The 14,895-nt window shown below is 41.9% G+C and overlaps 1 protein-coding gene across 3 annotated transcripts in view; it reads right to left on the bottom strand.

Annotated features, from left to right (window-relative positions):
- Positions 1-14,895, bottom strand: part of LOC127455675 (contactin-5-like) — a 389,595-nt gene that overhangs the window by 81,301 nt on the left and 293,399 nt on the right. For all 3 annotated transcript variants that reach the window (XM_051723705.1, XM_051723706.1, XM_051723707.1), the window contains exon 10: positions 1,285-1,421. In XM_051723705.1, coding sequence (XP_051579665.1) covers positions 1,285-1,421 — 137 coding nt within the window. The remainder of the gene's footprint in view (positions 1-1,284; positions 1,422-14,895) is intronic.

Raw genomic sequence — 14,895 nt, 5'->3', positions numbered from 1 at the left:
CACAAGTGATGTAATCTGACAGACTTCCATTATAGTTCAACTCAATATGTAATACAATATATACTGACATTAACTATGAAAGACAGTCAGTGTTAATGTTTGCATAAAGGTTTGTGTGTGATGAGTTTTGTGAAATGCCTCCAGCAGAGGAACATTTTATTGTTCAGAGGTTGCTCTTTCATAGCTCGGGAGACTTAATGGAGTTTTCAGTTATGTTGCATTTAAGAATCAGTGTCTGAGTTGTTTCTCAAATTCCTCACAAAAGATACAAATACAAGCAAATCAGACAATTGTTGACATACAGTATTAATATAGAGTTATAAATGATGACACAAATCATTATAAAAAATAACAAACCTTATCCAAAGTGCATGTGAAACTGTTGCAAACCTTTCGTTAAGGGATAATCATTTTTTTTCTCCCCAATTTGGCAAGCTCAATTCTAACTACTTACTAGGTCCTCGTGGTGGCGTGGTTACTCACCTCAATCCGGGTGGCGGAGGACAAGTCTCAGTTGCCTCCGCTTCTGAGACAGTCAATCCACGCAACTTATCATGTGGCTCGTTGTGCACGATAGCGCGGAGACTCACAGCATGTGGAGGCTCATGCTATTCTCCGCGATCCACGCACAACTTACCACACGCCCCATTGAGAGCGAAAACCACTAATCGCGACCACGAGGAGGTTACCCCATGTGACTCTACCCTCCCTAGCAACCAGGCCAATTTGGTTCCTTAGGAAACCTGGCTGGAGTCACTCAGCACACCCTGGATTTGAACTCACAACTCCAGGGGTGGTAGTCAGTGTCAATACTCGCTGAGCTACCCAGGCCCCCTCATGATGGGATATAAAAATTAAAAAAACACAACAATATAAAAATACATTGCACACACACACACAAATGTTGGGTAAAATTGCCCATTTTAATTACATTCATTTTTAAATCAGAAGTAGTTTTATCAATACTTTAATACTTTGATATGAACTTGAGATCACAATGTGCACATTTTCATTCATAAAGTTTATACTTTATTCATATTAACTTCACAGACTCATCATTGTGTTGTAAATTTAAATATGTCCATTTAAAATATAACTTTTCCCTTGTGCTTGTTGGATAACCAGTCTAACGATAGGGCACATACCTAATAATTATGATCTCTACCTTTTGGAACAGTCTTCACATTGAGAGCGATGTCTTAAAATGCTAGCTAGATAGCATTTTAATTGATTTATTTTGTGATTTTTCCTTCTTATCGGTCATCTGTGTAAGTATGTGCTTACCTGTGGGCTGAGAGGTTCGCCATTACGTAGCCAGCGGTAGGTGGGCCTTGGCTTTCCTGTGGCTCTGCACTCCCAATGGAGCTGTTCACCGCTGTCCAGTTGAGTATCATTTATCATGGTGATCCACTGCGGCAGAGCTGTGCCGGGAATACAGACCAGAGACTGAACACATGCAAGAATACTGTCTCTCATATACAGTCCCACCAAAAAGCATTTGGACACTTAAGAATGTCATTGAATGAAATACAATTTCAAAATGAGTGGCATCTGCAAACAAACCATGTTAGATCCTTTCTCAGAACTAATGTCAGTTTTCTGAGCTGTTTTTGCAATGGCTTTTAACAAGCCAGCGTAAAAGTGATTTTAGTGCAGTGGATCTCAACTGATGGGTCACAACTATATGATAGCAGGAAATACTTCTTACTAACCATATTAGAAAATACTAACAGGACATACTTAATACAAACCATATAATGGATATTTAGGATAGCAAAATGAATTACATTAAGTTCAGTACTTTAACTCTTCATGGTGCAGTCTGATAGGTCCGCTGAACATGGAATCTGTAAGCCAGTCAACTAGAGAACTCCCTCTTTATCTAGCATTTAAATTGCATCAGTTGTTTGCCGGTCTCACTGCAGCGCGATACAAGAGTTTTCTTACTAAATCCTTCTTCCTCCCCAGCACCACCTGTCTAAATTTGCTTCAAGGGAATTGTATGCATGTCTAATTGTTCAGTAACAGCATGTCTGACATGCTTGATGCAGCATGTCTTTGTGTTCTAGCAGTAGCAAGTCTTCATACTTGCTCTGTAGCAGTAGCGTTAGCAGATCTAGTCCACCAAGATGAAACCTCCTAACTTATCATATCCATTGAAATATTTTGAAATGTATTCCAAGAGCTGTCACAACTGAAATAAGCGTATCAAATTTTAAAGCGAGGAGAAAACGCTCCCTATCTTTATTTGTTTTTTTTCACAAGTGCTTGTGTGTTTTTTACTAGCTTTTTTCAAAATAAATGCCTCCTGACTTGACATTTTGTTATCCTAATGCAATGACATTCATACATTTTGTAAGTGTGAATAAAGTGTCCAAATAGGGAAATTATATTCACAGCTACACCTGTGATTGGAAATACCAGGTAAAAACTCATACATCAGATCTTTTAAGCAAGTTGTTCTGTCTTTAAATTTATTACACATTTAATTAAAATTCAAAACTTCACTAAAGATAAACAAGTTATCCTCAAAAGCCTGCATTAATTTCTGATTAAGAGAAGCCCTGCTTTAGAAATAAAAGAAGAAGAAAAAAAAAGAAAAATATCTAACTGAGCTTTGATGTTTATTGAGTGACAACACTTGTAGTTTTAAGTCATAAACCCTTCCCTCTGACTCCCAACTATTGCTCCAACTGTGCCAACACTATAAAACTTTGCTAGACATCAAGCACAGCTGCAGATAGTGGGTGGCCTGTGTCATACTCTCCTTTCTGCTCAATGAATATGTATGAGAGAAACAGTGGGGAGTGTTTTTATTAACACTGATGAACAGCAAATTTCTGAAAGCAGTGGACCTTTAGCAGTGCTGGGTAGATTACTTTCAAATTGTAATCTGTTAATGATGACAAATTACATTATTAAAACTGCAACAGTAACGTAATCTCTGATTATATTTTTGGGTAATCTAATCTTATTACTTTTGGATTACCTCTGGCCTTGTTTGCTAGGTGATGTCACAATGCATTTGAGGAGGATAATTATACCATTTTGACATAGTGTTGCTTAAATACATTTATGAAAACTTAATTGTTCAAAATATGAGAATTTATATTATTCTTTGTGTTTTGCTCACTATTTCTCTGTCACTGAATTAAATAAAAAAGCACACAGGTTCATGAAACACAAAAACACATTTTAAACTTTGAATGGTGCCTTTGTTCATAAATTCAGAATCATGGAGTGCAAGTGTATTTACATGGAGTAAAAATACGATGGGAGTTGCATTGTATCCCCAGTGATGTTGACTGAGCTCTATGCCCTCCATCACTGACAGATGTAAACATGTTTCTTAAATATGACAGACTCAAATAATTGGTTCAGTATTTATGTGTGGATTGCATTGTGCATATGAAATGCATGTATGTGCATTTTGATACATTTGATGGACAAAAACCTTCCAAAAAATAGCGACATGTTTATATGACAGACAAAGTTATAATTCAAATAATAAATACAGTTTGTTTGTCAGGAGTTGGCTAGATATGCATTGTAAAGTTGAGAAAACATGCAAGCACACAAATGCTTCTTTAGATTAGATGTGGAATTATTTGTAGTGGATATGATATTACTTTTTGGAAGGCAGAGTTTACATTGCACAGAAATGTTATTGACCTCCGTTTTATTAAAAGTTAATTGATTTGTGTAATTCTAGTGGTCAAACATAGAGTTAAACCTCTACATCTCAGTGTGATGATTATAGCCACCTGTCTATCAGGTCTGTGATTTAGAATGAAAATAAATAAATAAATAAAATAAAATTAAAAAAAATTAAAAATATTAAAAAACTAAGAATTAGCGTGGGATCAATAAATTATGAACAAATCACTGCTGTTGCCTTATTAATATGTAATCATTAGTTGTGATTAGTTGATTAATTGCGATTAATCACATAATTTCTTTGTAGTTAATCATGATTAATCAAAGAGAAAGAAAACAAAACAATATAATGCTTTATTAACATTTTCCAAACAAAGCCTTCCACAGTATAAAGATAGAAATGCACTAAAATAACACCAATTCAAGTAACATTAAACATTTACCAAAGTCTAATTGGAGGTTGACTAATTGAAATAACTAGTCCCCACATAGGTTACAGATTCATTGCAATGTGCATTAAATCTCTTAAACTCTCATCCTCCACAATATTAATCTGCTGGTAGACTGTGGCATTCCGCTTTCCTACATCTTGAATCATGAAGCTGCGTCAGGGCGCCAGCGCATCTTTGAAATCTAAGAAAAGTGCTTTCAGACAAAAACATCTCATTCTGCATTTTGGTGAGAGTTAAGACTTGATGTGCTTCTGTGGTAATTTAAACGTGCCTTACATAGGCAGAAAAATACTTGATTTCTATCACAAGTCCCATCTAGGCTTGTTTTGTACATCAACCATCATTAAGAGCTCCTTTCTCCGTCATTGACAATGAAGCGCTGTTGTTTGTGTGTTGTGAAGTGTGCGTCAGCATAAAGACTCTAGGCAGACACATTACAAAGGTTCCGCCCTTCTAACAAGTGTTTATGCTGTATTAATGATAAATGAACATGTTAAACTTTTTTAATGTTAATTCTGACAGCTCTCGTAATCATTTAATCCATACAAAGTAACTGGAATCTGATTACAACTATTTAAAATGTAATATAATCTAATTACAAGTACTTGATTTTTTTTAATTAATCACATAATCCAGATTACATGTAATCCCTTACTACCCAGCACTGACCTTTAGTACCCAGCATGCCTTCTACAGGAAATTCTGTGGAGTAATGTGCTGCTTGTACACAAAACTAGAGATTAGTGTTTAATTAGTTGTACTTGCTAAGGATATTACTATTGCTCATAGTTAGCGCTATGGATTTGAACAAACCCCTAACCTTAAGTATTAAACTTTGGTGTTTAACTCACCCTGCACTGTTTTTTGCTACAGACATGAATGATACCTTAAATCATGCAGCTTGTCAAGGAGATGTGTACTATTACTTTTCTTACTTCTGGCGAAATTTGAGAAAGAACGGGTAACCAAACAGATGGTAACCGGTGCATATTATGGCCATGTAAAGCGTAAGCATTAACTCCATGAATATGGAATGTAAACATGACAAATTACTATCTACTGCATATATTACTTTAAATAATCAACAAGTGGTTATAACAGCTTCTTTTACTGATCTCATTTGGATTCCGTTTATAGAATGAGGCATGTAGTAATTGATAACACATTTTATTGTCATATTGGTTTTACATGGGTGGTGTCCAAATGTTCACAAACAGTATATCATTGCTCAGCTTTTTCAACATTTAGTTCCGAACAAAGAATTAAGAAGAACTTTGAAGTTTATCAGAGCCATTAGCAACAGCATAGCAGCTGCCCTGGCACTGTGGCGGTGAGTGAGATTTGTCCCTAATTTCAGGCTGTATCCTTGCTTAAGGTAGTTAGCTGGTCTCACAACATGGCTAAGCTGGTCAGGTTGGTCTGTTTTTCTGGTTTTAGAGGGTTTCTGGGCACTTGTAAACTGGGAAGCCTGGAAGACCAGATGGTCGACCAGCTAAACCAGTTTAACTTCCACTTGGTATAGTTGGAAGACTAGCTAAAAAAAAAAAAAAAAAAAAAAAGCTAAGACCAGCAAACCACAGCAGCAGGTAACCTCTCCCGGATTAAGTTGAATAACCACACCACCATGGACCTACTCAGTAGTGGGAATTGAGCATTCCAAATTGGGAGAAAAGGGGATAGAAAATAAAAATAAAATATCGCTCCTGGAGAGGTTTCTGGCTGCTTTGTATAATTTACCAAGCATCTTCCATACATTTAAAGGAGGTGAGAAACAAAAGAAAATGAGAAAGAAAAGGTGGAGGTAACCTCTAGCAAATGCATGAGCTCCTTGAGTTACTGCTCTTGGAAAGGTAAAAAAAACAAAAAAAAAAACAATCATCTCCCTCCATCAACACCACCATCCCTCACTCCACACCCACAGCCAGAATAACAACCACAGGCCACAGACTTGAGGAGGATAACTCCCCTGCCTATCAGCGGCCTCCTGCACTGGTTGTTGCTCACCCAGGTCTTGTATACCGATCCATGGCTGCTGCATGTGACATATAATTCACACTAGTTGAGATGGAATGCTAACCCACATGTGGAGGGAACCTGGCTGAAGGCAAACCTTTTGAGTGAATTGGGTGTATGCAAATTGTACAAGCAGAAGTGTGGCTGGAATAATGTTTTCAAGTGAAGATGTCTGAACGTCTTACTCCCAGGGAATTTTGAAATGGAGTAAGACAGTGGTTTACAGGTCGGGCCAGAGTAACAGCAAGACATGCTGATATTCAATAGAGTACACTGAATGTACAATGTCTGTTAAAGATATCCATATTCGACACTTTTGATGTGTTGCGAGATGCGCATGTTATCTGAGACAGCTTCTTAAATTCAATAATCGATGTGTTGAATGTTCATCAGCACATGGAAGCTTTGCTACACCCCTATTACTATGCATAAAAAAATATATATATATATATTTTTTTTAAACTAAAATTTTATTTGGGCGCCCAAGCTGATGTTTTGAGTGACATTTGCACACCTTGGCACACCCGTGGCTACGCCACTGCCCCAGTTGAGATATTAAATGAGCACTGTATAAAAAAAATGTCACCTTACACTTCATAGCAGATGTACTGGGTGACACATTTTATATTATCAAACATATAATGTGATTTTAAGATGTTTATAATGATTGATTATGATAGATAAAATGTGATTGGGAAAGTGATTACTGGTATGTGCGTTTTTGTTTACATTGCAATGCAGCATGGGATTCTGAGTTCATCAAGCATACTGTAGATGCTTCTAAAAACCTAGCCCTTCCACTTGTTGCCCAGGAAGTAGTGAGAATGAGCGACAGACAGAATTGGAAAAGGCTCAAGTGGACTAAATAGCACCACATTGCTGCATATAAATATACACTACCGGTCAAAAGTTTTGAAACACTTGACCAAAATGTTTCTCATGATCTTAAAAATCTTTTGATCTGAAGGTGTATGCTTAAAGGTTTGAAATTAGTTTTGTAGACAAAAATATAATTGTGCCACCATTTTAATTTTTTTCATTATAAATCTAAAATGTAATAAAAAAAAATAAAAAAAAAAAGTTTTTAAAATTGATGACTTGGACCACATAATAAAGAAAAGCAGCCAATTAATGCTCAGCATATAGATGGGAACTCCTTCAATACTGTTTAAAAAGTATCCCAGGGTGATACCTCAAGAAGTTGGTTGAGAGAATGTCATGAGTACATTTCTGAAAATTCTAGGCAAAGGGTGACTACTTTGAAGATGCTAAAATATAACACAGTTTTGATTTATTTTGGATTTTGTTTAGTCACAACATAATTCCCATAGTTCCATTTATGTTATTCCATAGTATTAATGACTTTACTATTATTCTAAAATGTGAAGGAAAAAAAAAATATAATAAAGAATGAGTAAGTGTTTCAAAACTTTTGACAGGTAGTGTGTATATATATATAGTGATGTTAAAAAGACTATTTGAGAAACTGTTTCATTATGAGAACTACTTCAGTCCTGGTTTAATCGCACGCTTCTGATCCTAGCATAGTGTAATCACATCGGCTTGACTGTACATGCGGAGAGGTAAATGAAACGTTTATGGTGGGGGTTTTTTTTTGTTGGTTTTTTTATGTACTTTCTGGTCACTGTATACTTCCATTGGACGGAAGAGTGCAGCATAAGCATGCAATTGGACTGACATGAGGGTGAGTAAATGATAGAATTTTCATTTTTGGATGAACCGTCCCTTTAACATCATCCAAAACAAGGTTAACCCTAAACTAACCCTAACCCTAACAAAAAAACACATTTCAAAATCATGAAGACTGATAGTTTTATGTTGATGTATTTTAAGCCTTTTATAAGACTTATAAAGCATGGCAACAGTGTTTATCACAAATAAGTGCCAAACAGCTGATGACGAGATCACAATACCAAAAAAGAGATTATATTTAGACATTGTTCTGACAGATAAGAAGAACAGCTGTTGTTTTGTCAGGCTTTGTTCTATCAGACTGTGTGATGAATCATAGATCCCAGTGACAGTCATAAACCTCTTAAAACCAGGTTTTCATAAAATCACCGGGACACTACATTTATCTTGTAGTCCGCTGATACACTTACTTTTATGACATAACACACTTCATCTAAGTCAGACCCTCTATCGAACAGATAAGGAGAGAGGAGTCTGGAAAAGATGAATGGAGATCCCAGAAGCCCGTATCAGACCCGTATTAAAGCCAAGTTGGGTCAGGGGAAATACTGTATATGGGTAAAAAAATATCATGTTTTTTAGCCACACAAGCAAGAATAATGATAAAATTGACACTAAAATTTCATTGGACAAAAGTCTTCTGAGGACAGAGTAATTTAGTCCTTGCAAAACTTTGACAAAAATGTATGCCGGCCAACTTTGCTTAAATTTATACCATGTGTCATAAAAGCCCGTAAAAATTATGCCTAAGAGAGAGAGTGTATGCCCAGTAAAATACACTGGCATGCAAAAGTTTGGGCACCCCTGACCAAAATTTCTGTTGCTGTGAATAGTTAAGTGAGTAGAAGATGAACTGATCTCCAAAAGGCATAAAGTTAAAGATGAAACATTCTTTTCAAAATTTTAAGCAAGATAAGTGTATTATTTTTGTTTTGCACAATTTTAGAGTGAAAAAAAGAAAGGAGCACCATGCAAAAGTTTGGGCACCCCAAGAGATTTTAGCTCTCAGATAACATTTACCAAGGTCTCAGACCTTAATTAGCTTGTTAGGGCTTTGGCTTGTTCACAATCATCATTTGGAAAGGCCAGGTGATGCAAATTTTAAAGCTTTACAAATACTCTGACTCCTCAAACCTTGTCCTAACAATCAGCAGCCATGGGCTCCTCTAAGCAGCTGCCTAGCACCCTGAAAATTTAAATAATTGATGCCCACAAAGCAGGAGAATGCTATAAGAAGATAGCAAAGCATTTTCAGGTAGCCGTTTCCTCAGTTCGTAATGTAATTAAGAAATGGTAGTTAACAGAAATGGTGGAGGTCAAGTTGAGGTCTGGAAGACCAAGAAAACTTTCAGAGAGAGCTCCTCGTAGGATTGCTAGAAAGGCAAATCAAAACCCCTGTTTGACTGCAAAAGACCTTAAGGAAGATTTAGCAGACTCTGGAGTAGTGGTGCACTGTTCTACTGTGCAGTGACACTTGCACAAATATGACCTTCATGGAAGAGTCATGAGAAGAAAACCTTTCCTGTGTCCTCACCACAAAATTCAGCGTCAGAAGTTTGCAAATGAACATCTAAACAAGCCTGATACGTTCTGGAAACAAGTCCTGTGGACTGATGAAGTTAAAATCTAACTTCAATTCTGCACTAAAAAAGGGTGCAGAATTTCATGAAAACAACACCTCTCCAACTGTTAAGCACAGGGGTGGATCGATCATGCTTTGGGCTTGTGTTGCAGCTAGCGGCATGGGGAACATTTCACTGGTAGAAGGAAGAATGGATTAAATTAAATACCAGCAAATTCTGGAAGCAAACATCACACCATCTGTAAAAAAGCTGAAGATGAAAAGAGGATGGCTTCTACTACAGTATAACGATCCTAAACATACCTCAAAATTTACGACCTCAAGAGGCGCAAGCTTGAGGTTTTACCATGGCCCTCACAGTCCCCTGACCTAAACATTGAAAATCTGTGGATAGACATCAAAAAGAGCAGTGCATGCAAGATGGCCCAAGAATCACAGAACTAGAAGCCTTTTGCAAGGAAGAATGGGTGAAAATCCCCCAAACAAGACTCTTAGCTGGCCACAAAAAGCGTTTACAAGCTTTGATACTTGCCAAAGGGGGTGTTAATAAATACTGACCATGCAGGGTGCCCAAACTTTTGCTTTGGGCCCTTTTCCTTTTTTTTTTTTTTAAACTGTAAAAGATGGGAATAAAAAAGTAAAATTGCTTAAAATATTAAAGAAATGTGTCAACTTTATGCCTTGTGGAAATCAGGCCATCTTTTGCTCACTTAGCTATTTACAGCAACAGACATTTTAATCAGGGGTGCCCAAACTTTTACATGCCACTGTAATTTATGAAGAAACCTAATTATGTTAACTAGTTATGAACGGATTCTGTTTCCACACTACTGTGATCCATTATTTTTTAAGTCTTTTACAAAAATAACTCTTATAAAAGTAGATTTTTACATTTGGTGAAGAAAAAGTGAGTAGTACTTGCCCAAGCAAATGGTTGCCAGGGCATTGCTATCTGGTTGCTAGGGTTTTCTCAGTAGTTGCTAGGGTGTTACAAAAAGTCCACCACCAAGTATGATATTTTGGCCCTTAGATATGGCTCAGTTACCTCCTTCCAGTTCTACAGGATGAGCCTGATCACTTTCACAAATAAAAAGTTGCCCTTATGTCCTCAGCAAGTCACACAATTTGAGATATTGTTCATGTCCATTGCACAAATGTTACTGAGTGAGTTTGGCGTCAAAGTTTAATACTTAAATGTGCACTCAGTAAAATGTGTGTTTATGTCACACAAACACCTAGCAGCGTGGATTCAGCAACACAAAAACAGAAGTTATCGTATACCTATGTTATTGCAAAAATGTGCTGTTCACAGTCAGCCATTTCAAAATAATAGCTAACAGACAGAATTATATCAGGTCAAAAGTTTACATACACTTTGTAAATTTTTGATGCTACTGCCTTTTAATTGCTTAATTTTAATCAAATGCTTGTTGTAGCCTTCCACAAGCTTCTCACAATACTTTACTGGAATTAAAGCAAAAATGATGGTCCGTCAGTCACTCACTCGATGTTGTGTCGATGTAGTGACACTAGGGTTTCGATCTTGAGAGCCCCAATCACCTTTGCTTAAAATAGAAAAGGCCAATGAAAATTGGCAAGTGGAATTTGCATGCCACTCTCCGCCCGGACATACGGGTATAAAAGGAGCTGGCATGCATCACTCATTCTGATTTTTTCTTTGGAGCCGAATGCATGTGTGTTCGTCCTCTCACTCTTTGCTATGCTGCTGGATTCTTATGGCACATATCAGTGGTCACCCTCACACGGTTGAGTGCTGAGTTTCCCCTGGGCGCTTCGGCAGCCAGAGTCTGCAGGTGCTAAAAGAATATATTAGAAAGAGTATATTTCCTTCTAAAAGAGCTCACGCAAATGCTTGGTGTCTTTTTAAAGATGTCCTTCTGCGTTTGCGCTACTGGATGTGGCCGTTATCTCTCCCCTCCGGATACCCATGAAATCTGCCTTGAGTGTCTGGGGCGCCGGCATGCCGAGGCGGCTTTCATGGAAGGGTTATGTTCTCATTGCGAGAACATGTCCATGAGAACGTTGCGGTCACGGCTCACTTCCTCCTTAAAGAAGCTAGGAGCCACCGCGGCTGCTCCCCAACCTGGTCCGTCCTGGGCCGATGCTCAGCCGGCTGGGTCGGCAAGCACCCCGAGCGAACTGGATGTGGACATGGGAGCGTTTCCACTGGCTCAGCCCCCGTGGACCTCCCATCCCCCAGCACGCTCATTCTGTCCAGACGAGCTGTCGAGTGATGCAGGCGGTCTGCCTCAGGGTGGGTTTAATGTGTCGTTCGCGGCTCGCGATGAGGATGAGCTTTCGGTCGCGGCATCGGAGGGTGAGCTTCTGCTATCGGAAGCGGATGAATCTTCTGAGCTCCTGTCCATGGGTGGTAGAGCACAGGATGAGTCGGACACTGAGATGGCAGCCGTGCTTGCCCGGGCGGCTGCGAACATCGGGCTGAAGTGGAACCCTCCACCCTGCCCTGAGCGTTCGCGGCTGGATTATTGGTTTCTGGGCTCTGAGCGCAACTCACGGCCGCACCCCGCCCTGGTGCCTTTCTTCCCGGAAGTGCACGAGGAGCTAACGAAATCATGGAAGGCACCTTTTACTGCCCGTACTCGCTTCGCGGGCTCGACCACACTGACTCTGGTCGCGCCAAATCTTGGACCTGCGTGCCTTGAACAAGGCCATCTGTTCAGGATGTTAACGCAGAAGTGCATCCTGGTGTCAGTATGACATCAGGATTGGTTCGCGGCCATTGACCTGAAGGACGCATACTTTCAAGTATTGATCCTTCCTTGACACAGACCTTTTCTTCGGTTTGCTTTCGAGGGACAAGCATACCAATACAAGGTCCTCCCCTTCGGTCTGTCCCTGTCCCCTCGCATCTTTAGCAAGGTCGCAGAGGCTGCCCTGGCTCCGCTAAGGGAGAAGGGCATACACATTCTCAATTATCTCTACGAATGGCTAATCCTAGCTCACTTGCGAGATCTACTGTGTGCACACAGGGATCTTGTGCTTCAGCACCTCGACCGACTCAGGCTTCAGGTCAACTGGGAGAAGAGCAAGCTCTCCCCTGCGCAGAGCATCTATTTTCTCAGTATGGAGTTGGACTCGGTCGCTCTCAGTGCACATCTTATGTCCGAACATTATATTTTGAAGACCTTCAGGCAGAAGATAGCGGCGCCAGTGAAACAATTTCAGAGGCTCCTGGGGCATATGGCATCCTCGGCGGTGGTTCTCCCCCTTGGGTTGATGCATACGAGACCGCTTCAGCACTGGCTACAGATACGAGTCCCGAGGGGGGCATGGCGCCATGGCACCCGGTGTGTGACCATCACGCCACAGTGCCGTCAGACTTTCAGCTTTTGGTCGGACCTGGTTTTTCTATGGGCAGGTGTTCCCCTAGAGCAGGTCTCAAAGTGCGTCATAGTCATGACGGACGCCTCGAACTCGGGCTGGGGTGCCGTGTGCAACAGGCAGGCAGTGTCAGAGCTCTGGATGGGGCCCCGACTCCAATGTCACATCAATTGCTTAGAGTTGCTGGCAGTATCGCTTGCCCTGAGGAGGTGATTGGCCATTGACTCAGGGCAAGCATGTGTTGGTCCGAACCGACAACACAGCGACTGTAGCGTACATAAACCGTCAAGGCGGTGTACGCTCACGTCACATGTTGCAACTTGCCCCGCTGCCACCTCATTTGGAGTCAGCAGACCTTGAAGTCTCTGCGAGCCACTCATCTTCCAGGCACCCTCAATGTGCAGTGGACGCGCTCTCACAGAAGGTAATGCTTTGCGGGGAGGGAGACTCCACCCCCACGTAGTCCAGCTGATTTGGGAGAGATTCAGGGAGGCACAGGTAGACCTGTTCACCTCCCAAGACTCCTCTCACTGGCCCCTGTGGTACTCCCTGTCCAAGGCCCCCCTCGGCACGGATGCCTTGGCGCACAGCTGGCCTCGGGAGCTACGCAAGTATGCGTTTCCTCCTGTGAGCCTCATTGCACAGACTCTGTGCAAAGTCAAGGAGGACGAGCAGCAAGTCCTGTTCGTTGCGCCGAACTGGCCCAACCGGACTTGGTTCTCGGATCTGATGCTCCTGACAGTAGTACCTCCCTGGCGCATTCCCCTGAGGCAGGACCTTCTCACTCGGGGGCAAGGCACGTTCCAGCACCCGTGGCCGGACCTCTGGAATCTCCACATCTGGCTCCTGGATGGGATGCGGAAGACACAATCACTCAGGCCAGGGACCCTCTACGAGGCGGCTGTATGCCTTGAAGTGGCGTCTTTTCGCTAACTGGTGTTCTTCCCATAAGGAAGACTCACAGAGATGTGCCGTCAGGTCTGTGCTGTCTTCTTCAGGAAGGGCTGGAGAGATGGCTGTCTCCCTCTACCCTGAAAGTGTACGTGGCTGCCATAGCAGCTCACCACGATACACTGGACAGCAGTCCCTCACGACAGCGCAACCTGATCAACAGTTTCCTCAAAGGTGCAAAGAGATTGAATCCTCCTAGACCGTGCCTGATCCCCTCTTGGGATCTCTCTGTGGTCCTACCTGCCCTACAGAGAACCCCGTTTGATCCCCTGGAGCAGGTCGAGCTCAGCACTCTGTCTCTGAAGATGGCCCTCCTTGGGGCGCTCACTTCCATCAAGAGGGTGGGGGACCTGCAGGCGCTCTCTGTTACCGCAGGGGGACGCCCTTGGGGACGAGCAGACAGGGTGCAGGATCTTGAGCCGCGCCTGGGCAAGATATGCCGGATAGCTTCTGTCTGCTGCTTCACCATCGAAAACTGCTGGGAAAAGTCCTCGACGGTGTAGACAAATAGGCTAGCCTGGGAGATGGGGGCAGCAAGGAACCGTGTCTTGTCGGCCTCAACCATCTCGACAAGGTTGAGCCACAGGTGGCGCTCCTGGACCACTAATGTGGACATCATCCGCCCGAGAGACCGTGCCATAACCTTCATCGATCGGAGAGTGAGGTCGGTCCCCGAGCGCAGTTCCTGCATCAAATCTGGGGCGGAACTACCCTTGTGCAGTTCTTTTAGTGCCTTGGCTTGGTGGACCTGCAGGAGAGCCATGGCGTGCTGGGCAGAGGCAGCTTGTCCAGCAGCGCTGTAGGCTCTGGCCATCAGGGACAACGTGAACCTACAGGGCTTGGATGGGAGCTTAGGGCGTCTGCGCCAGGTGACGGCGCTCTGCGGGCATATGTGCACCTCGAGCACCTTATCCACCGGGGGAATCACCGTATTGCCCCTGGCCGCCCAGCCATCGAGGGTAGTGAGGGCGGGGGAACTGAGAAATCAGGACCAGGCAGTAAAAGATGCCTCCCACGATTTTGTCAAATCCTTGTGCACTTCCGGGAAGAAAGGCACTGGAGCAGGGCGTGGCTGTTTTGAGCCGTGCCACGAGCCCAGAAATCAATCATCGAGCCACGAGGGTTCAGGAGAGCGGAGGTTTCCACTCTAGCCCGACGCTCGCG

This window comes from Myxocyprinus asiaticus, chromosome 18 (assembly GCF_019703515.2).
Source record: "Myxocyprinus asiaticus isolate MX2 ecotype Aquarium Trade chromosome 18, UBuf_Myxa_2, whole genome shotgun sequence".
Classification (NCBI taxonomy): Eukaryota; Metazoa; Chordata; class Actinopteri; order Cypriniformes; family Catostomidae; genus Myxocyprinus; species Myxocyprinus asiaticus.
This window is presented reverse-complemented; position numbering and strand designations above follow the sequence as displayed.